At 42.5% G+C, this 24377-nt stretch overlaps 1 protein-coding gene across 6 annotated transcripts in view; it reads right to left on the bottom strand.

Moving 5' to 3' along the window:
- The window catches only part of clocka (clock circadian regulator a), a 280411-nt gene that overhangs the window by 175084 nt on the left and 80950 nt on the right, over positions 1-24377 (bottom strand). For 3 of the 6 annotated variants that reach the window (XM_068035102.1, XM_068035091.1, XM_068035120.1), the window contains 4 exons: positions 23760-23819; positions 14512-14660; positions 10568-10659; positions 6440-6529 (listed from right to left, as the gene is read on the bottom strand). In XM_068035102.1, the coding sequence (XP_067891203.1) occupies positions 6440-6529; positions 10568-10659; positions 14512-14660; positions 23760-23819 (391 nt within the window). Of the gene's footprint in view, positions 1-6439; positions 6530-10567; positions 10660-14511; positions 14661-22760; positions 22862-23759; positions 23820-24377 lie in introns of all 6 variants that reach the window. The other 3 variants (XM_068035129.1, XM_068035138.1, XM_068035111.1) reach the window with 3 other exon arrangements.

Genomic DNA, 24377 nt, shown 5'->3' with positions numbered 1-24377 from the left:
GAGTTCCAGCAGTTTAAAAACGGCTACGAGACACCAGGGACAGAGTGAGACCGAGCGAACCTGCGAGCGGACAGGCACCGGCGAGTGGGAGTTCCAGCAGTTTAAAAGAGGCATACTCTTACAGACTCTCACAGGGACAGCGGGAGAGTTTCAGGACTGACATCACAGTTCAGAAAGTGATGCGTTGCAAGGGGAGGCAGCTGATTGGTAAGTAGGAACAGGTGAATATTTCTACCCTTTTTTACAACTTTCAATAGCTGAAGTAAAAGTAAAGATAGGAAATTTAGATTGTAGCAGGTAGTGTTTGGAGTAGAATAAGGTCCCTATGTAATTAGTACTCTAAATTAAAGGGAGTAACTAAGGAGCTTAATCTAAGACTAAGTCATGGCAGGAGAGCTCAGCCCCGTGGCATGCTCCTCCTGCACTATGTGGGAAATCAGGGACACTTCCAGTGTCTCTGGCGACCGTGTGTGCAGGAAGTGTGTCCAGCTGCAGCTACTAGCTGACTGCATTGCGCAGCTGGAGCTGCGGATGGACTCACTGTGGAGCATCTGTGATGCTGAGGACATCGTGGATAGCACGTTTAGCGAGGTGGTCACACCACATGTAATGGCTGCAGAGGCAGAAAAGGGATGGGTGACCACCAGGAGCAGTAGTAGGCACAGGCAGGTAGTGCAGGGGTCCCCTATGGTCATCCCTCTCTCAAACAGATATACTGCTTTGGAAACTGTTATGGGGGATGGCCTCTCAGGGGAAAGCAGCAACAGCCAAGTTCGTGGCACCACGGATGGCTCTGCTGCACAGGAGGGGGTGAAAAAGAGTGGGAGAGCCATACTGATAGGGGATTCAATCGTAAGGGGAACAGACAGGCGTTTTTGTGGCTGCAAATCAGACTCCAGGATGGTATGTTGCCTCCCTGGTGTTAGGGTCAAGGATGTCTCAGAGTGGCTGCAGGACATTCTGAAGCGAGAGGGTGAACAAGTCAGAGGTCGTGGTACACATTGGTACCAATGACATAGGTAGAAAGAGGGATGAGGTCCTACAACAAGAATTTAGGGAGCTAGGTAGCAGATTAAAAAGCAGGACCTCAAAAGGTTGTAATCTCTGGATTACTCCCAGTGCCACGTGCTAGTGACTATAGGAATAGGAGGATAGAGCAGATGAATGCATGGCTGAGGAGGTGGTGCAGGAGGGAGGGCTTTAGTTTCCTGGATCACTGGGTCTGTTTCTGGCTAAGGTGGGACCTGTACAAGTCGGACGGGTTGCACCTGAACCGGAAAGGTACCAACATTCTTGCTGGGAGGTTTGCTAGTGCTGTTGGGGGGGGGATTTAAACTAATTTGGCAGGGGGATAGGATACAGAGTGGAGTTACAGTAGGGGGTAATGCACGGTCAAGTATAGAAAATGAGCCAGTCTAGAAGGCAGAGCAAATATAGATCTGTTAAGGCACAAGTGAAAAATGCAATGCTGGATTGCATCTATTTTAATGCAAGGAGTCTTACTAGTCAGGCAGATGAATTGAGGGCATTGATTAGCACATGGCATTATGATATCATTGCTATCATAGCGACATAGTTGAGGGAGGGGCAGGACTGGCAGCTCAATATTCCAGGGTATAGAATCTTCAGGAATGACAGGGGAGGGGGTAAAAGAGGAGGTGGCACTGCACTGTTGATAAAGGGGTCCATTACTGCAGTAAGGAGGGATGATATCTTAGAAGGTTCCTCAAATGAGGCCATATGGGTAGAACGTAAAAACAAACAGGGGGCCATCACTTGGCTGGGAATGTACTACAGGCTGCCAAACAGTCAGGGAGAGATAGAGGAGCAGATATGTAGGCAAATCTCAGAAAGGTGTAAAAATAATAGGGTAATAATAGTAGGGGATTTCAACTTCCCCAATATCAACTGGAATAGTCTTAGTGCTAAAGGCTTAAAGGGGGTGGAATTCTTAAAATGCATACAGGAGAGCTTTTTGAGCCAGTACGTAGAAAGTCCTACAAGAGAAGGGGCAGTACTGGACCTGATCCTAAGGAATGAAGCCAGACAAGTGGTAGAAGGGTCAGTGGGGAAACATTTTGGGGATAGTGATCATAACTCTAAGATTTAAGGTAGTTATGGAAAAGGACAAAGATGGAGCGAAAATAAACGTACTGAATTGGGAGAAGGCCGATTTTAAGATGATAAAACAGGATCTGGCCAAAGTGGACTGGGAACAGCTATTTGTAGGAAAGTCGACATCAGATCAGTGGGAGTCATTCAAACAGGAAATAGTAAGAGTTCAGAGCCAACGTGTACCCATTAAGGTGATGCGTAGGACGAACAAGTCCAGGGAACCCTGGATGTCAAGGGATACAGAGGATTGGATCAATAAAAAAAGGCTTATGGCAGATTCAGAGCACTGAAAAAAATGGAGGCATTAGAGGAGTATAGAAAGTGTAGGGGGGTACTTAAAAAAGTAATTAGGAGAGCGAAGGGGGGACATGAAAAAACACTGGCGGTCAAGATAAAGGAAAATCCTAAGGCATTTTACAAGTATGTTAAGGGCAAGAGGATAACCAGGGAAAGAGTAGGGCCCATTAGGGACCAAAGTGGCAATCTGTGTGTGGAGCCGGAGGACATAGGTGAGGTTTTAAATGATTACTTTTCATCTGTGTTCACTATGGAGAAGGACGATGTAGGTGTAGAGATCAGGGAGGGGGATTGTGATATACTTGAACATATTGCATTGAAAGGGAGGAAGTATTAGCTGTTTTAGTGGGCTTACAAGTGGATAAATCCCCAGGCCCAGATGAGATGTATCCCAGGCTGTTATGTGAGGCAAGGACACAAATTTTCAAATCCCCTCTGGCCACAGGAGAGGTACCAGAAGACTGGAGGACAGCGAATGTGGTACCATTATTTAAGAAGGGTAGCAGGGATAAACCAGGTAATTATAGGCCGGTGAGTCTAACATCAGTGGTAGGGAAAATATTGGAAAAAATTGAGGGACAGGATTAATCTCCACTTGGACAGGCAGGGATTAATCAGGGATAGTCAGCCTGGCTTTGTCAGGGGGAGATCGTGTCTGTACTGCGCTGTAATGTTCTAATTCTAATTCTAACTTGATTGAATTTTTTGAGGCGGTGACTAAATGTGCAGTTGATGTAGTCGATATGGACTTCAATAAGGCTTTTGATAAGGTTCCGCAGGGGAGACCAGTCAAGAAGGTAAGAGCCCATGGGATCCAGAGCAATTTGGCAAAGTGGCAGGAGGCAGATGGTAATGGTGGAGGGTTGTTCTTGCGAGTGGAAGCCTGTCACCAGTGGTGTACTGAAGGAATCGGTGCTGGGACCCTTGCTGTTTGTAGTGTACATTATGATTTAGACATGAATATAGAAGGTATGATCAGTAAGTTCACAGATGATACGAAAATTGGTGGTGTCATAAATAGTGAGGAGGAAAGCCTTAGATTACAGGACGATATAGATGGGCGAAGCTGCGGCAAATGGAATTTAATCCTGAGAAGTGTGAGGTGATGCATTCTGGGAGGACTAACAAGGCAAGGGAATATACAATGGATGGCAGGACCCTAGGAAGTACAGAGTGTCAGAGGGACCTTGGTGTACTTGTCCACAGATCACTGAAGGCAGCAGCACAGGTAGAAAAGGTGGCGAGGAAAGCATATGGGATACTTGCCTTCATTAGCCGAGGCACAGAATATAAGAGCAGGGAGGTTATGATGGAGCTGTATAAAATGCTAGCTAGGCCACAGCTGGAGTACTGTGTACAGTTCTGGGCACCACACTATAGGAATTGCACTGGAGAGGGTGCAGAGGAGATTCACCAGGATGTTGCCTGGGCTGGAGCATTTCAGCTATGAAGAGAGACTGAAAAGGCTGGGGATGTTTTCCTTAGAGAAGAGAAGGCTGAGGGGAGATATGAGTGAAGTAGACAAAATTATGAGGGGCATTGATAGGTTAGATAGGAAGAAACTTTTTCCTTTAGCGGAGGGGTCAATAACCAGGGAGCGTAGATTTAAGGTAAGGTGCAGGAGGTTTAGAGGGGATTTGAGGAAAGATTTTTTCACCCAGAGGGTGGTTGGAATCTGGAAATCACTGCCTGAAGAGGTGGTAGAGGCAGGAATCCTCACAACATTTAAGAAGTATTTAGATGAGCACTTGAAACGCCATAGCATACAAGGCTACGGGCCAAGTGCTGGAAAATGGGATTAGAATAGTTAGGTGTTTGATGGCCGGCACAGACACGATGGGCCGAAGGGCCTGTTTCTGTGCTGTATAACTCTATGACTCTAACATGGCTTTTGTTATATGTATGTTGCCCACGTCATGAATTGCACACTAAAATCATATTAGGAGGAGGTGGTGACATAGTGGTAATGTCATTGGACTAGGAACCAGAGGCCCAGGCTAATGCTCTAGGAACATCGGTTCAAATCCCACCAGGACAGATGGTGAAATTTGAATTCAATTAACAAATCTGGAATTAAAAAAGCTAGTGTAATGGTGACTATGAAACCATTGTCAATTGTTGTAAAATCCTATCTGGTTCACTAATGTCCTTTAGGGAAGGAAATCTGCCTTCCTTACCTGGTCTGGCCTACATGTGACTCCAGATCTACAGCAATGTGGTTGACTCTTAAACATCCTCTGAAATGGCCACTCCATTCTAGGGCAATAAATGCTGGCCTGGCCAGCGACACCCACATCCCATGAAATTAAAAAAAAGACGTGTCTTCGCAGATGGCCCTTGTTAACCAGTAGCCACTCTCTGGTTTGTCATGGTGGCTCAAATACAGGTTGTACATAGCCTGCCACAGAATGAAGGCATCATGACTGCTGCCAGGATACCTGACATCGATCTGCATATGCTGTGTATGGTCGCACACCAGCTGAAGGTTGAATGAGTGGAATCTCTTTCAGTTGCAGTACATTTCAGAGTTGACATGTAGAGCCCGCAAAGTGATGTGTATGCATTCAATGGGGAAGCCTGCAATCCTCACAAAACTCTGTGCTCACTCCACCTGCTTCACTATTCCAAGAGAGAATAAAATGTATTCAGCTCTCTTGAAATACAGTGACCTCCTTTATGCAAGAGTGGTTAGCAAACTGGGAGAAGTCACAAATATCAGGCTGGATTTTGTTCTCCCCCAGGCGTTGGGTTCTGTGGCAGGGGTGGGACTGAAGATGGCTCCGGACGAGGCTCGCCATGGACTTCAATGCTGTGAGGTCCCGGCCTGATCCTCCCGGTGGCAGCAAGGCTCCTGCGCCTTCAAATCCCCATCTGGGAAAACGTGACACCACTCTGGTGGGGAGGGGGGAGGATGTCAGATTTTTAGTCCACCAGGGTGTGGAAAACAGGGTCAAATAAACGTAATGGGTGCAAGGGATGGTGGAAAGGGGTGACCTTTAAACTTTGTGCAGCTTGGGGGGGTGGTGAAGGTCAGATGTAAAAGGTAATTGTTTTGGGGTAGGCAAATATTTACTGCAATTGTTATTGGGATAGTGGGAAAGTGGCGTTATAAATTTACTTAATTTTTGAGGCATACCTCTTTAAAAATTTAAATCTGCCGGCAGGTCTGGCTGCCCTTTAAAAATAGCGCCAGTGTCTGCGCACAGGCAGCTGACGCCCTTGCTGGCAACGGACAACCCGCTCCCTCCACGTGATTGGGAGGGGTTGCGGCGGGTGAGCCGCCCCAGCCATTTAAATGAGCCGCCGCACAGGAGACTGTGGTGGCTCTTTGGCGTGTGGCCCACACAGGCGGGCCGCCATTTTTTGAGCTCACCACCGATCTTAAAGTCCAGCCCATCGTCTGCTACAGGGTGGAAGGAGCCAGATGCATAAATGTTCACAGCCACAGTCACCTACACATCCAGTGGCAATGCCATCCTCGCCCTGCTGAGGCTGTAGTTGTGGCTGCAGTAGGTGGCAAATTTCAACGAGGACGTCCTTAGCGAAGTAAACCTCACAAAGCTGCATGCTTGCTCCGCCTGCTTCACCTCTGCTCATTCTCCCTGTCATTGTGTTGACCAAAGGGGATGCAAACCACTGCACCTGTGTCTGGGAGCAAGTACTTTGTGCAGAATCCTTGAAGTCAGGATGCATGCGAACATCTTCACCAAAATGGTCATCTGATGCAGCGAGCACCAGGAATTTATATGCCCACCAACACCATTTTAGAGACAAAATTACACCCATAGTGCTGAAAAACAGTGCCAAGTAGCCAAGTTATGCAGCCATACTTTCATTTCTATAAATTATTACTGTGTAGTCTAAATATTCTCCTCATTAAGCAAGCTAAATATTTAGGACCTTTTTGGTAGCTGTAAATAAAATGTGCATCATTTTAACCAATATATTTTTTAACTGGAGCAGAAGAGTCAAAATTTAATAAACCCACTGTGCACACTATTACCAATCAACTTGAAAACATACTTACTGGTAAATGTTCAAGTAAGGGAGTCACATTTTCTGAAACATGTATTATGCTTCCATCAGTTGTTACTGCTATAAAAAATCCATCTAATGCCTGCAATGAAGAAAGGGTGCTTGAGAGATTAGAACTCAGATGAACACACGCTTTCTTAAAGTAGAACAGAAAATTTCACACCATTTGGGTTGCTGCAATAGAACTTTACAAAATAAACTTTACTTAATTGTTAGTGTTGTTAATATCAGCTCTCCACAGTAAAATATAATCAGCATGTAGATGCTAGTGAGCAGAGCTCTCCCACACATGACAGCATACAAGTGCAGAGCACTGCAGGAGCCAACAATGTGGCTTTGGTCTGCTAGCCACGCCTCCCTCTACACAGCCACTTGTCTTTTCAGCATAGAAGCACTTTTTCAATTGCAACTCAATTCTAAATGCGAAATGCAAAACTGTATTAAGTAACCACAATAAATCACATAAATAACCAGAATCATATATACATAACTGAACTTTCCAAAAAATGACATAAATGTTGGCTAGAGACATGCTTCCATTTGAACAAAAACAAAACCTAGAATATAAATAATTACACTTTCTTATTCATTACACACATTTATGATTCTAGGCGATTTGACACTGACACGTGCTTAGTTTCAAAAATTGGGACTATGATTCTGCACCGAGATAAGGAAACTATTTTAGCAATGTAAATTTGGGGAGCCATATACAGACACTGTTCTGAGACCCAAACTAAACAAGCACCAATGTAAAAACTCTTTCGATTAAGAATTACTCTTTAGGAGGGCAAAGATGACAGATGCTATAAAGACTGTTCTCAAGTCCAAATGCCTAAGATTCAATTCACCTATACAGTCCATTAACAATTAGAGGTCCATCACTAAGGTGAATTAATGGTGGTAGCTTTAACTTCTGGCCCAAGACTACTTTTTGCAGGCCCACCATCTCAACTCTAAAGTAGAAGCTTGTTTTTTTTAAGCACAAAGTGTGACACTGGCAAACAACTGAGATACGACAGATTTACCTGGAGCTGTTAGAATATATAAATGCAAATACATTTTTTGTATCCAGCACTATTATATTGAATGCAGCCCAGAAGGTTATTACTAATAGTTGTAAAGTCAGAACAGAGTATTTTCCAGCCTTTTCGAAGTTGAGTGCTCGTGATTGAGAGACTTGTTTTTTTTTTAAAGTTACTTACTAGAAAGTCCAGCTTCTAAAAGATGGCAAGCACTTGCTGAATCACTATGCTTTCTAAACTTTCAGCAACATTACAATTAGCAAATAAGAGAAGCAAAGAGAGAGCATGAAAAGAGACTGGCAGCTAGCATTAAAGGGAATCCCAAAGTTTTCTATAGGTATATAAATAGCAAAAGGGTGGTAAAAGGAGGAGTGGGGCCGATTAGGGACCAGAAAGGGGATTTACACATGGAGGCAGAGAGCATAGCTGAGGTATTAAATGAATACTTTGCATCTGTCGTTACCAAGGAAGAAAATGCAACCCAGGCAATGGTGAAAGAGGAGGGAGGTCAGACAGTAGAAGGGTTTAAAATTGATAAAGAGGAAGTATTAGATAGGTTGTCTGTACTTAAAGTGAATAAAGCACCAGGGCTGGATGAGATGCATCCAAGGATACTGAGGGAAGTGAGGATAGAAATCGCAGAGGCACAGGCCATAACTTTTCAGTCTTCCTTAGTCTCAGGGGTGGTGCCAGAGGGCTGGAGAATTGCAAACGTTACACCCTTGTTCAAAAAGGGGTGTAAAGATAAGCCCAGCAACTACAAGCAAGTCAGTTTAACTTCAGTGGTGGGGAAACTTCTAGAAAAAATAATTTGGGACAAAATTAAGAGTCACATGGACAAATGTAAGTTAATTAAGAAAAGCCAGCATGGATTTCTTAAGAGAAAATCATGTTTAACTAACTTGCTGGAGTTTTTGAAGGAGGTAACAGAGAGGGTTGATGAGGGCAATGCTGTCGATGAGGTGTACATGGACTTTCAAAAGGCGTTTGATATAGTGCCACACAACAGACTTGTGAGCAAACCTGTAGCTCATGGAATAAAAGGGACGGTAGCAACATGGATAAGAAATTGGCTGAGTGATAGGAAACAAAGAGTAGTGGTTAATGGATGTTTTTCAGGCTGGAGGAAGGTTTGTAGTGGAGTTCCCCGGGGATCAGTACTGGGACCCTTGCTTTTCCTGATATATATTAATAACCTACACCTTGGTGTACAGGGCACAATTTCAAAGTTTGCAGATGATGCAAAGCATTGTGAACTGTGAGGAGGGTAGTGTAGAATTTCAAAAGGACATAGACAAGTTGGTGGAATGGGCAGACAGGTGGCAGATGAAGTTCAATGCAGAGAAATGTGAAGTGATTCATTTTGGTAGGAAGAACATGGAGAGACAATATAGAATAAAGGGTACAATTCTAAAGGGGGTGCAGGAGCAGAGGGACCTAGGTGTATATGTGCATAAGTCATTGAAGGTGGCAGGACAGATTGAGAGAGCAGTTAATAAAGCATACAGTATCCTGGGCTTTATTAATAGGGACATAGAGTACAAGAGCAAGGAAGTTATGTTGAACTTGTATAAGACACTAGTTCGGCCTCAGTTGAATATTGCATCCAATTCTGGGCGCTGCACTTGAGGAAAGACATGACAGCATTGGAGAGAGTACAGAAAAGAGTCACAAGAATGGTTCCAAGGATGAGAAATTTCAGTTATGAAGATAGAATGGAGAAGTTAGGACGGTTTTCCTTGAAGAAAAGGCTGAGAGGTGATTTGATAGAGGTATTCAAAATCATGAGGGGTCTGGACAGTGCAGATAGAGAGTAGCTGTTCCCACTCATGAAACGATCGAGAACGAGAGGGCACAGATTTAAAGTACTTGGTAAGCAAAGCAAAAGTGACATGAGGAAAAACTTTTTCACGCAGCACATGGTTAAGGTCTGGAATGCGCTGCCTGAGAATGTGGTGGAGGCAGGCTCAATTGAAGCATTCAAAAGGGAATTAGACAGTTATAGGCAAAAGAAGAATGTGCAGGATTATGGGGAGAAGGCAGGGGAATGGAACTCAGGGAGTTGCTCTTTCAGAAAGCTGGTGCACACACAATGGGCTGAATGGCCTCCTTCTGCACTATAACAATTCTGTGATAGGGAGCAGACACACAAGAATCCCCCCGCCAAACATTTACACATAATTTCGGAGTTGGTATTCTTAACTGGATTGCACAGTTAATATAAACTGCAGTGAAATAGATGGGGATGATCTGCTTAGATTTATTATAATCGACATATTTAAAATGACAATATAAGCAGGTAATAACATAAATCAGCTAATGAACTGGGCATATAAAGGTCTTTTATTGTATTTAGCTTGTATATGAGCATGTCGATTCTAAACATTTTGAATTTATATATATGTATTAAAAGTATTTTTTTTTTTTTCCAAACAGTTCACTTCCTATTATCATACTTGCTTTCTGTGTCACAAATCTGTCATAACTCTGGGTCACTTTGCTTGAACAACACCCGAGTAATTCTGCAACAAGCAACAGTAATACCTGTGTTGGATAATATAACAAGATGGGGGAAGAGAGAGATCAGAGCAAGAAAGAGCATGAGAGAGGGAGAGCAAGACAGTGATAGAATGAGAGCCCACGAGCAAGCAAAAAATGAATGGGAGTCAGTAAAAGAAAAGGAGAGAGAGACACAGAGACAGAGACAGAGAGCAGAGTTTTTGTATTTCATCTCCAAACCACTCCTATAAGTCCCAGAAGGCAGTGCAGTGCAAACAGGATTTCACACATTTCATCACAGTAAACCAGTGGCTCTTATAATGTTGTTTGTTACATGGCATAACACTCCTACTTATTATAAAACACTTGACCTTGTTACAGTTATTTTTAGCTACATACCAGTACTACAGCACCGAACAAAAATATTTCTCCACACAACTCCCTCCTGTCTCCTAGCTACCGATAAAGGATCATCGTCATTAATCCTGGGAAAAGATGAACTGCATACTAAAGGTGCTTCTGCGATGAGGGGGAATTGAGTAACAAAGCAAACGCATCATGTTTGTACTTGACAAATACTGCACACAATAACACACCTCTAACATCAGCTGAGTAAACTCTTCATTGCTGAGGAACGTAGGCTTCCAGTCTGGACGTATTTCACTAGCATCTGATTGTGCTGTGATTTCTACAACAGAAAACATATTTTAATTAGAACATGTCTTAATTTACATTGTATCATTGTTCATAACAAACATTATTGATGCCCACAACAAGTTATTTTCTATCAGTGAGAACAAATAGCAGAGAGGGAAAAAGGTTCACAAAATGACTAAAATCAAGCTTCTCATAACTTCAAGTTACATTTAAAATTAATTTGTCTCTAATTTCAGAATTTTAATTAGTTGCCATATAGTTGAAGCGAACGAGAAATAAACTTTATTCTGGATATTTTAATTAAACTGTCGCTACGTACACTATCAGTATGTTTGAATTAATTCACTTATTCTGTGCTTGCTAAATGGTAGCACACTCACCTCTGGGTCAGAATGTTGTGGGTTCAAGTCCCACTCTAAAAACTTGAGCATAAAATCTAAGCTAACATTTCACTACAGTGCTGATCTGCAGTAAAAGATCCCATGGCACTATTTTGAAAAAGGGGCAAGTTTTCCTTGGTGTCACTGCCAATATTTATCCTCAACCAACATTGTGAAACTGATTATTTGGTCATTATAAGATTGCTGTTTGTGGGACCTTACTGTATGCAAACTGGGTACCGCATTTCTTACACTTCAAAAAAGTACTTAAGTAGCTGTATAGCGCTTTGGGATGCAAGGACATGATAGGCGCCATATAAATGCAATACACTTTTGTTAAATCCACAACAATCCATTACCCAACTGTTTTCTCTAACCATTTCCCCTTCTGCCAACCATTGGATAGTGATAAAACCCAGTAATTCTTTAAATTAGAGCCTTAGCAAATTAGGAGCACAAAATCAATATCATGGTCTGTGTACATTGTGGAATATTTATTTGAATATCAGACAGAATCTTTGCTGTAAACATTGTCTACTGAGCAAGATTCTGAAGGCGCAAATAGTTTTAGAAAGTAGGATTGATGTGCGCCAAGAGGTCAGTGAACGCGAACAGTTTACAGATGATAAATTGTTGATGTTGGATTCAGTAGGTAAGACAAAAACAACAAATGTTGATCCAAGTCAGTACTTCAAGCCTACACCCAGAGGAGGCAGTAAGGAGACTTCAGGAACCAGGAAAACTACTAAAACAACAAACAACAACTGGAGGGGTTGAAAGGCACACAAGTTGTTTCCTATTTCAATTTAATGGGGTGAGGGGAGTGCCGTTTTTTTTTTATTATTGGGAGGGAGAATTATGCTCATCAGGGTGAAGAAGGATATCAGAGATTTGTTTTGGCTGTCCCTGGGCTACTAGTTTTTTTTACTTTTGTTCGTAGATAAAGTTAACTATTAATGCTCTGGTCTATGCACTTCCACTCTTTCATTATCAAAAATTAGTCTCTGGTTCGTCCTTCGACATCAGATTTATAGTAAAATAGAAGTTGGAAATGGACGCAATATTTCTCTGTTACGTGAGGAATTGGGGATTATGGCAATCTTGTCACAGGAGGATCTCTGTGCAGTAGAAAGAGAGAGATCTTATAAGCAAAGGGTTACTTTCATTCATTGATGGGATTACTGCAATGGGATCTATGTACGGCTTCCACCAATCTTTACTTGGGGGTTGGAGGACCCATTCTTGGCCCAGTGCCATGCACCCTTTCATTATGTTATGTTTCTCCCTTTTCGTCACTCACTTCTTCCCTCTGCTGGGTGAGCTAGGTAAGTTTTTCCATCATTGGATGACAGCACGGAGTGGAGGCGACAAGGCGGAAGGAGATGTGTGAGGGAACATTCTTTACTGAACACCATACACTGCATCTTTACTCTGGAGAGGTAGTGGTTGTTTTATGTTTTGTGTACAATTGCTAGACTTGTGTGTTAAATTCCCGCTTCAAACTACTCAGCTTGGTGGTGAGGGGGAGGTGGTTGCAAGAGTTGTAGGATTATTGGTAATCTTCCAAGAGATTCTATTCCTTAGCATGTTTCTCCTTTGTTGCCAACCTTAACTTTGCATGTTATTCTCCTTGTATTTGCAATCTCAGCTCCATCCAGTCCATGGCATCAATTATTTCACAAGCACTTCCTCAGTGACCTGGATTGCGGCATTTCTTCTTTTCAATGCCCTATACTTCTTTTGTTGGGACTATTCTCATAAAAGGTTCTAATTTCAGTGCAGTGAAACCTGTAAATTAGGGACACTCAAAAGACTCTCATCAGATGTCCTTTATTTGCAGGTGTTCTTATTTTCAAAATGGTCATTGTATGTACGCTAAACCGGATGAGCCAAATACCCTGGGAATGGCCGTTTCTCCTGCAGCATTCCTTCTTAATGCTCTCCCCTCAGATCATGCCTGCAGGATGTTTGCTGGGTTTCGCAGTCCATTGCCATCCTGGGATCCTTTTCCATTGAGAGAGGAATGCCCTGATCCTGCACAGGGCGAAGTGGCAGCTTCAGACCAGAGTTCCTAGGTGATCCCAGTCAAATTGGAGAGCTTAATGTCCTGTAGATCCTTGTCTGGGAACGCCATCCTCTTTGTGCTACAGCTGTTAATGTTTGAAGTGCTGGGGGTAGGTAGGGGGTTGTTAGCAGCTCATCAATACCTAATGTATTGGAGGAGTGAAATGTCCAGGGTTGCCAACTCTGGTTGGGTGGATTCCTTGAGGTTTGAACACATTCTGATCACATGACATCTGACCATGTGACATGATCACATGACACCTAATCATGAGCTCTCATTACCCATATCTCCCCTGAGCCTCCGTTCCCCAGCCTCCATCTCTCCTCAGCCTTCAGTGTCTGTCTTGCCCCAACTGCCAGTCTACATTCCCCCAAATCTCAAATGCAAACTCCTAAGCTTACCCCCAACCAACTGCTGACTCTGGAGGCCACCTAAATGCTGACTCCCGACCCTCGACTGTTCCCAACTCCTGTGCTCGTGTGGGCCATTATTCCCCAAAGTCCCGAATAGCCAATCCTGCTTTCTATGGCAGTGGGGGTGACATCACTGAGCCAGAAGCAAGAAATTACACAGTGCAGCCCAGTGAAACAGGCACCTGAATGTAAATGGAAGGTGAGGTAGAATGGGAGTTCTTTACCCAGCATCTGTAACAGAAGTAAAAGCACTCTATTCCTGGGGCAAAGCCATGCAAGAATTCAATCCTAAAGATAGAAGACTGTTTCTAAGAATGTTGGGTCAAGAGATCTCCAATCCACAAAAGCCATTTCTTTCACCCATTGCCGCCTCACACTTGCCTGTGAACACAATGTTTTAAAGTTGTAAACGGTCTTGGTGCATTGAAGGCTGCCCGTAGTTCTTAACTTCTGAGTGTCTGTGGTTTCAAGGTGCAGCTTGTATCTATTGCAATGCAAGTGATATGGAACTGTCAATATGTGTCCAATGGTGGCAGGTGTCCATTTTTGGGGGTGTCCATTTGTACAAGTTTCACTGAAATTTTACTAATTTATTTCTTTTTTTTGCTGCACTTTGGAGTCCAAATGGTGGGGCATATACTTTGAACTGAGGTGCAATATTCTGAATTTTGTTTTGTTAATTTACATAGGCAGGTGAGCTTTCCAATTAATTTTATATTTCAATTAATTTTCCTCACTTTCACAGACCTAGTGTGTGCAGAAACTATTTTTTTTTGAGGGGGGCAGACAGCATTATGTTGTTGAGAGTGGACTTTTCCATTGAGAGATAAAGATTTCCCAATTTCTATGTGAATAAATAAAATTATCTTCATATTCTTGATCAGTCTTTTTAAAAAATCTCCACAATATTATTAGCATGAAATACTGAATGCCCCAATTTCCTTCTCTCCTTCCCCAATAAACTTAGCACACCTGTGCTGAAAACACGAAGCAAGATATTTGTTAGCATAGAACATAGTAACTACCTTTGTGCTTCTGTAAAAAATCAATTGTTTTCTGTAATACTGTTGATTTATCCATTTTCCGAGTATTACCAGGTAGCATGGAACCAAGCTCTTTGATTAGCACATTGAACTGATCTCGTCGTTTCTTCTCTGATTTGTTCCTCGACACCCTAAGGACACAAGAATATTTCTAATAGCAAATTATATTAATAAAATACAGATAATTCATCCAACATTCTAATATATTTTTGGCCTTTAAAAACGTGTCAAAATGATCATCTGAATTTAGATTGCTATATCTTCAATAAGTAAATTAGCAACGAGTAAAGATATGAATAAATGGGCAACTGTTCAAAAGTCATTCTGACTTACTTAGGGCCAGTAGCTACATTCTACTGTATCCTAAAAGAAAAGGCAAATTATGATGAAACTTTAAGTCTCTTGTATCCTTGACCATCCTGTCTTAACTCCACCACTTTATGGAGTTGGTTATTGTATTTTATTCTGCTGGCCCAAGATTCTTTTTGAGACAGAGCTTCAATCTTTTTTCTGCTTGTAATTGGCATAATTTACATAATGTATCAACATCTGCTTCAACTCACTGAATAAAGCATTCACAAAATACCCTGAGATTCTATTGTCTCATTTGTCCCTTTTTCAGCTAAATCATTTCATGTTTTAGTAAATTTAATTTCACATCAAAATATCCTGAAAAATGTTCAAACTATTCAAATCAAATAATTTTATCTAGGATAAGTGAGTGTAAAGAATATAAATATGTAAATCTTTAGGCCAAATATTTAGCCAGCACAGACACGATGGGCCAAGTGGCCTCTTTCTGTGCCTTAAACTTTCTATGATTCGAAGTTTTTCTAATTATTTTTTTATTGAAATGGAAATTATCTTAAGTAATTCAGTAACTGTGTGTGGGTTAGAATTACTGAAATAATTGGCTTGATAAATTGGTCACCATTCCAACAGCTAAAATAATTGTCCAAAGCATTGATATAAATGTAATTGCCATAGTGAAGAAGTTCCATAAATTGTTGCATCTGATTTAAATGACAGCTACATAATTTTCAAAAATAATATAAGCAAGCAAGGTGCAAAATTCAATTCCATGTTGGTGTGGAGTTACCAAATCTATATGTAGATATGAAGAAGTTACAACACAGAAACCAGCCATTCGGCAAACTGCTTCAGTCAGCATCTGGTGCTCAAAATACCCACACTTCACTCGATCTAGTGATGCTCTGTTTTATTTAGTTTGTTGTATTCAGATATCTATATTATTTATTTATAGTAGCAGCTGGTCTAGTTAGCATATCCTTCCCCTATTATACCTCATAACACCAATGCCAAGTTCCTATTTTTGACGTCCTTATCAGCTCACTCTAATGCGCTTTCAGCCAAAGTAGCATCAAACAGCAGTCCTAGGCTTTGGTGGTCAAGACAAAATCAACCAAGGATATCACTACTGATTGGTAATCTCTGCAGTAAGACAGTAATCTCTGCTGGAGAAACATTTTTCTCCAGCATGCCTGCTTATGATGTCCTCCATAGCATTTGGAGTGCTCCGAAACCATGGAGTTGGAAACTGTAATGAAAACTGACATTTACTCTTGGAACTCTGCAGAAAAGCAGCTGTCCATAACCAAGACCTTCTTTCATCAAAACGATCGCTTCAAGACCACATGGATGCATCCCCGCTCTAAACACTGGCACCTGATAGAATACATCTTGGTGCGCCAGTGTAACCTAAAGGACATCCTGCATACTAAAGTTATGCCCTGTGCTGACTGTCATACAGACCACCTGCTTGTTCGTTCAAAGCTGAACTTCCACTTCAAGCCTAAGCCCAAGAACAGGCCTGGAGACGACCCAAAGAAATTTCGAGTCAGCCACCTGCAAACCTCATCTTGCAGAGATAGATATCAAGCAACCTTACAGACTAGACTGGAACATCCTGATCTCACTGCTGATTCCACTCCAGAAGAACTCTGGGAACACATCAAAGCTGCAATACCGGATACTTCCAACGAGGTCATCGGACTCAGCAGCAAGAAGAATAGGGACTGGTTTGATGACAATGACAAGGAAATTCAAGTTCTGCTAAAAATAAAAAGGTCAGCTTATCAGGCTCACCTGGCTCAGCCGGCAGCCAAGAGAAAAAGACAGCCTATCGTCAAGCATGCAGCACCTTTCAATGTAAACTGAGGAACATCCAAAATGACTGGTGGCTTGCACTTGTGGAAAAAACTCAACTGTATGCTGATACTGGTGACATAAGAAGTTTTTATGAAGCGCTAAAATCTATGAACCAGCATAATAAAACCCAAAACTCCTTGAGGAGCGCCGATGGCAAGACACTGCACACCGACAAGGAGTCAGTCCTGGATCACTGGTCGGAGCACTTTGAAACTCTCTTCAGTGCCAAGTGCACAGTGCATGATACTGCCATCAATCACATCCAACAACCACCTGTCAAAGAAGAACTGGATGAGAGCCCAACTCTAGAGGAAACTGTGACCGCCATCAACCAGATGAACAACAACAAAGCTCCCGGAGCTGATGTAATTCCACTCGAAGCCTTGAAGCATGGTGGCCCTGCCCTATACACCAAGCTCTATGAGTTTTTCATGGCCTTCTGGGAACAGGGCAGGATTCCACGGGATCTTTGTGATGCCGTTATCATCACCTTGTACAAAAACAAAGCAGAAAAATCAGACTGCTCCAACTACTGTGGGATCACTCTCCTTTCTATTGTTGGGAAGATCCTGGCTGGAATACTTCTGAACAGGCTTGTGACTACCATTGCAGAAGAAAACCTCCCAGAGAGCCCAACGTGGTTTCAGAGCAAACAGAGGCACCACAGACATGGTACTTGCACTCAGACAATTACAAGAAAGGTGTCGTGAGCAAAACAAGTGCCTGTATGTCACTTTCGTAGACCTCACCAAGGCATTTGGCACTGTGAGCAGAGATGGACTTTGGAAAATCCTTGAAAATCTTGGATGCCCACCCAGGAGATGGTGAAGCAGTTTCATGAAAATCAGTACGGACAAGTCAAGCAAAACAGCAACCTCTCAAGTCCCTTCTGTATCTCCAGTGAAGCAGGGATGTGTGCTGGCCCTGACCCTATTCATTTTTTTCAGCATGATGCTACAACAGGCAACGGAAAATCTTAAGGAGGGAGTTTACGTATGCTTCCGACTGAGGGAGGCCTTTTCAACCTCAGGCATCTTCAGGCTCACACAAAAACGCAAGAAAAACTCATCCGTGAACTTCTTTTCGCCAATGACTGTGCTCTCCTGGCCCAAAGTTAGTCAGACCTGCAATGTATAACACTACATTTTTCCGAGGTGGCACAACTCTTCGGACTAAAAATCATTTTAAAGAAAACTGAAGTCCTGCATCAGCCTGCACCCCAAGAAGAATATAGACCACCAAGCATTGTCATCAAGGGAACCAAGCTGAATACCATCAAGCAATTTACTTATTTGGGGATCGTCATCTCGTTTGATGCCACCATAGACAAGGAAGTGGACCATAGACTCTCAAAAGCAAACAGTACATTCGGCAGACTCTACAAACGTGTGTGGAGCAACCACAGCCTCAGAGCACAGACCAAACTCGAAGTGTACAAAGCCATGGTCCTCAACACCTTTCTGTATGGCGCCAAGTCATAGGTCCTATACCGCCGTCATGTACGCCTTCTAGAGCAACCCATCAGCGCTGCCTCCGCAGCATCCTCAAGATCTGCTGGCAGAACTGCATCTCAAACATTTAAGTCCTGGAAACAGCCATCACCACCAGCATCGAGGCCATCCTCCTGCAAAGCCAACTATGTGGGCAGGTCACGTTGCCTGAATGGATGACAGTCGCCTGCCCAAGATCGTGTTGTATGAAGAGCTGACCACAGGTAAAAAGAACAGAGAACGTTTCAAGGACTCCCTGAAGAAGTCCCTCTCTGTGTGCCACATCGACCATCGCCAGTGGGAAGCGCAGGCCATAGATCATGATGCCTGGAGATGATACACCAGGAGGGTTACAGACACATTTGAGACTGAGCAACGAGCCAGCTTGAAAGAGAAAAGGAGGAGAAAGATAGATCCAATTGCCCCAAACAGCGACTACACCTTCACTTGTACCCGCTGTGGGAGAATCTGCCGGTCACGGATAGGCCCAACTAGCCACCAGCGGGCCTGCAATCGAGGACTACAACTTTCCCAAAATCTTCATCCATGCAGAAATGCCAAGAGAAGAGAGAGATGTCCTCTATAATTGAATCAGTTGAATAATGAGATGCCAGAGATGTGATGAACTAGTAAATACATTTTGAGAATCCTCCTGAAAGCCTTGGGTCTCATCCTGGTTGTTGGTTCTCTCTACATTCTTCATTGCATCATGGTCTTTTTGAAGAGAAGATGCCCTAAATTGTGCTCACTTACCAATGTGTTATACAGGATTTAACAGAACAGTTCACGTGCTGGAATGTAGCACCAGCTACTGTCACAGATCCAGTTGTTGTGGAGGCGACCCTGAACCCCATCAATGGATGCTCAGTGCAAACTGGTAAATTATTTTAATGGTCTTCTGCTTGCATTGCATGATTAAAAGAATCATGCATTTGGCTAAATATCTTGGTTCTACTCAAACTTCTTTGCAACACGAAATGGTTCTCATTCTGTGACCATGAACACAATTTAAACAGTCAAGGTTAAATACAGACTGTAATATTAATTTGACATCTGAAGTTTTTGCTTGGTTGCTTTACCTATTTGCAAAATCTAATTTGCACTTAGTCAACTTTCATGGGATTAAATAGGTTGGGGAGAATCCACAAAAGTGCAAATTGTACATGATATAGATGGCATTTCCTATATTACAGCAGTGACTACAATTCAAAAGTACTTCACTAGCCATAAAGCACTTTGAGACGTCTGATGGTTGTGAAAGGCATTATATAAATGCAAGTCTGTCTTTCTTTCTTATGGTTTCTTGGAAGGGCCACTAAGAATTGGAATGGCCTTCACACATTCTAAAAGTGAAAATTCCTCCCACCCTGTTTTCTGTAAAGAAGTCTATTACATTATTCCAACTTTTCCAACTCATCTGTTCTGACGATGCCACCTTCCACACAAGTGTTTCTGACATTTCTTCCTTGTTCCTCAACCGAAGATTCCCCTCCACCATGGTTGACAGGGCCCTTAACCATGTCCATCCCATTTCCCACACTTCTGCTCTCACCCCTTCCCTTCTCATCCAGAACCATGAGAGGTTCCTTTTGCCTCACCTTCCAAACAAACTATCCTCCACACTCAGCGGATCATCTTCCACCATTTCCGCTACCTCCAAAGATATCTGTTCCTATAATTTGACGTTCCAAAGGGACAATTCCCTCTGCGACACCTTTTATGCCTACGCCCTTTCCCACGTATCCTTCCTGTGCAAGTGCAGGAGATGCAGATCCTGCCCTTTCACCTCTGATTTCCACCGTCCAGCAACCCAAACACCCCTTTCAATTTAGTATACTGTATATGCTGCTCATAACAAAATCTCCTCGACACTGGGGAGACTAAGCACTGGTTGGGTCATCATTTTGCTGGTTCAGTCCACAAGCGTGGCCCTGAGCTTCTAGTCATTTGCCATTTTAATTCTTTGTTCCACTCCCACCTCAGCCTCCTACCTGTTCAAATGGAAGCCCAAGGAACAGCACCTCATCTTTCAGTTACACACTTCACAAACCTGTGGACTCAAAAAAGACTTGCATTTATGTAGCACCTTTCATGACCAACCGACATCTCAAAATGCTTTACAGTCATTGAAGTTCTTTTACAATGCAGTCACTGTTGTAATGCAGGAAATGCAGCAGCCAATTTGCACACAGCAAGGTTCCACAAACAGCAATGTGATAATGATGAGATAATCTGTTTTTGTGATGTTGATTATAGGGTAAATATTAGCCAGGGCATCAGGGATAAGTCTCCTGATCTTCGAAATTGTGCCATGGTATCTTTTATGTCCACGAGAGGACAGATAGGGCCTCAGTTTAATGTCTTATCCGAGAGACAGCACCTCCAGCAGTGCTGTACTCCCTCAGTACGGCACTGGAGTGTGAAGCCTTGATTTTTGTGCTCAAGTCCTGAAATGGGATTTGAAGCTGGAACCTTCTGACTCAATGGTGAGAATGCTACCAACTGAGACACAGCTGACACACAAAGTCACTGAGTTCAACAATTTTAAATCATAACCACTACTACCATTTTTTTGGGCTTTATGGTTCTGCTGTTGGCATTTACAGCTTCTCTAGAACCATCTTTTGCTTCTTTACTTGTCCCATTACCACCAGACGACATGTTTAGAAATGAGGGAAGACACAGCTAAATGTAGCATAAGAATTTTTTTCCCATTCAATGCCAATTCCAGTGAAGCATTCAAAATGAAAAAGTGAGAAGAGATATGGGTTGTTAAATTGATTAGTCCCGAAAAAGCGCACAGGGATAGTGATACGCAATTAACTAGCGCCTGTTCAGTGTAATGCAGGCAGCACACAAACCTCATGATGCTTGCTCATTATAATGATTTGTGTGTGCAGCTAGCACTAACCTCACTGTTCACTGGCTGCACACATCCAAAATGGTTACTTCCCATCACTACTTAAAACTAGCTTGCACCTCAAAGGGAAGGTGCATTATGACTGCTGAAGATGTTGAGATCACTGTTGCATGATACATACACCATTCTCATTCAACAATGAATGACCACGGGAGAGAGCACGTAACAAAGTTTTCGGATGCTGCATTGGAGGTCTTGGTGAAGGAGGTTGAACAGAGGAGAGATGTCTTATACCCTCCCGGGTTGCTGGAGCCCCTCCAAATACACACTCAGAAGGCATAGCAGAAGATGCCAGGAATTTAGCTCCAAGAGCATGGATGCAATGCAGGAGGAAGTTTAATAACCTCAAGAGTGGTCAAAGTCCATGAATGCAGCTTCAAATGGCATATCCTACCAACTGCACCACTAGCCTCAGCCATTGCTCAATTCACCACACCCCCGTCAATGACTTACCAATCAGGATTCATACATAACATTTATATGCTTCACCTCACCCTCACATACTTAGCATTGTTGTAAGCCTCAAATCCACATCTCAAAGCTTGTACACACTGTCAGCTGTTAAACCAACCACGACAGCCACATCACTCACACAGATTGTATGACACTCACTGACCATACTTTCCTCCACCTTGCAGAAGGTGGTGTATAACCAGAGGCAGCAGCAACTAACCAAAGGGGGAGAGGCACACCTGCATCTTCTAACCCCCATGGAGGAGACTGTGTTAGCCATTATGGGAAGAGTCATTGCTGAATCCGTGGCGATCAGTGAGGGTGAAGCCATTGAAGATGAGAGTACCCGCATACCTAATCCTCCTTCTCATCCCACAGTCTCTTTTGACAAGAGAAGTTTTGATGGTGTAAACATGCACTTCTTACATTCTCCTCTCCCCTCACCAAAGCCATACCCTTGACCTTCTTCATTTTACATACCCAAGAACAAATTTCCCAGGCAGTGTTGGGAGAGTAGGAAAATAGCGGTGAATACACACTGCTTTTGGATTTCAGTCGCAACTGCCAGTTCAGATAGATAATGCATGTAATTTAGAGAACAGGATAGAGGCGGGGTCTGCTCATGGTGAAAGACCGGACACCAGTAGGCTGGAGCTTGGGCGGGGGAAAGTGCCAGCTTGGTGGACAAGCAAGGTAGCACACAAGCTCTACTGCAAAGGACTCAGATGATGACTTCGGTGGACCAGGCTACAGAAGAGGGATGATAGGTGTGTACATCCAAATGAGAGGTGCACTGACAACCCCGCCAGAAAGCCTGCCTTCAAGGTCAAGGAGCATGGAGGATTCCAGCACCAACTTGGCACTGGGCTTTGTGAAGAGCTCGGAGCGCATCCTTTCCAATATGAAAGGGTGGCTACTTCAAGAAGTACACCCATGGAACTAACCATGATGCAGCGCCACATGGCCAATGTCTCAGCTTCCACTGCAGCACAAACAGCATCCACCCAATGTCTGAGTGCTGCAGTGAAAGCTCAGACTGCTGCTATCATGGCTCGAGACACCAGAGTGCAAAGTGGCTTCCAGGGCATCATAGCACTCCTGCAATCTGTTCAGCAACTGATCTGCTCCCTAAAGACTGAAGATATGGTCTCCTGTTAAGCGCCCTTCTCCCCCTCCTCCTTCATCTTCTAGCAACTTACCCTGCTCTACCTGGTCTCTGCTGATTCTGTCAGTCATGCTCAATTCCAAGAGGAAGGCCTACTGGTCCACTCATCTAGGAGCAAGTGGTCTGTGCAGAAGCCTTTAAGTCGGCAAAAAAAACTTTGAATCAGTCATTGAGTTTTTAGTTTAGTAAGTGGCTTAAATGTCGTTTTAAAAAGTTATTCAGACTGAAGAATTACCTTAGATGTGATTTAAGTCTTATTTCCACAACATTATTCCTGAATATACAAAGTTAATTGCCACAGAATGCATAGAAATGTGTATTCAAAAACATAGCTCCATTTATAGTAATAATGAAGATACATAAAACATTTATGTAGTCAGACCATTAATGTAGATTAGAAATTTCTTAAGCTTTAGCTAGGGCAGCAGGTCGCAAACAATGCCGCGCACTTTCATGCTTTTGATTTTGCAATTAGAATGGTTCATCTGAAATATTCCCTGCCATCAAAAAAAAATGCCCAAATTCCATTAAAGAGTAATTGCTTCCTACAATAAAAAATCTACAACTGTTCTAATTCTACTCTTTGACAAAAAGCGATTTTCATAGCATCACACACCCCTGCCCTACCAAATGGGTCATTCATTGTTTGCCTGAATAGGTAGCAACACAAAAAACGTACATATTTTTCAAAATGGCAAAAAAATTTATTCTGATTTAACGTGTCTTAAACACTCAAGATTGAGATGTCATTTAAATGGTGCAAAATCTTGATGTTATTTTAGATTTTGAAAACATTAGATACCTATGTTGGAACTGAGCAACAAAATAATACTCTCACAAGCTACTAATCTGGCAGTTTTTGTTGTTTTCCTTTGTGTCCCCAGCTATACAAGAATTTCTGCTGACATGGTATCATGTTCAGAATCATTCTTTGCTAAAACGTTGATAGGAGAAAACCTTTTAGAAATTGTTTATTTAATAATGGGTTAATTCCTAGCTCTAATTTTATTTAAACCTCATCGCACAGACTCACCTTTTTGCTTTGTCCTTATCATCTTCATCCATCAGTCCATCAAAAATGCTACTGTCATCTCTGTTAACACAAGAGAAGATGCTAAAACAATGAAGGCCTCTTAAAATCATCCTCCCGCCCAAAAAAAAATTGCAAGCTTGATTTTGTAGTAAACAGGTCTTACAATGTTTTCTACAGGTTTAAATACTTTGATCTGAAATACCTTCTGCCAGCTCTGATGAAAGGTCATCAACCTGAAACATTAACTCTTTCTTTCTCCACAGATCATGCCTAACCTGCTGAGTATTTCCAGCATTTTCTGTTTTTATTTCAAATTTCCAGCATCTGCAGAATTTTGCTTTTGCACCAGCTTCTTCTGGAACCAGTTATTTTAGTAGCACACAAGATACAAACACAAGGATTATCAAAACAAAAATGCCTTTTCTCCTCATTTATGAGACTATACACCTGAAAAACAGGCAAAGATGACTATTTTCCACCAGAATTAACACCTAATGAAACAACTAGAATGTGCAGTTTGATTTCCAATAAAGAATTTTTTCAGCAACATAAAAAATTGCAGTCATTTAGTACTTTCAATAATCGTTTAAGATTCTCAAGAGCTAATAGCGCTTGACT

The sequence above is a fragment of the Heterodontus francisci genome, chromosome 1 (assembly GCF_036365525.1).
Source record: "Heterodontus francisci isolate sHetFra1 chromosome 1, sHetFra1.hap1, whole genome shotgun sequence".
In the NCBI taxonomy this organism is placed as follows: Eukaryota; Metazoa; Chordata; class Chondrichthyes; order Heterodontiformes; family Heterodontidae; genus Heterodontus; species Heterodontus francisci.
This window is presented reverse-complemented; position numbering and strand designations above follow the sequence as displayed.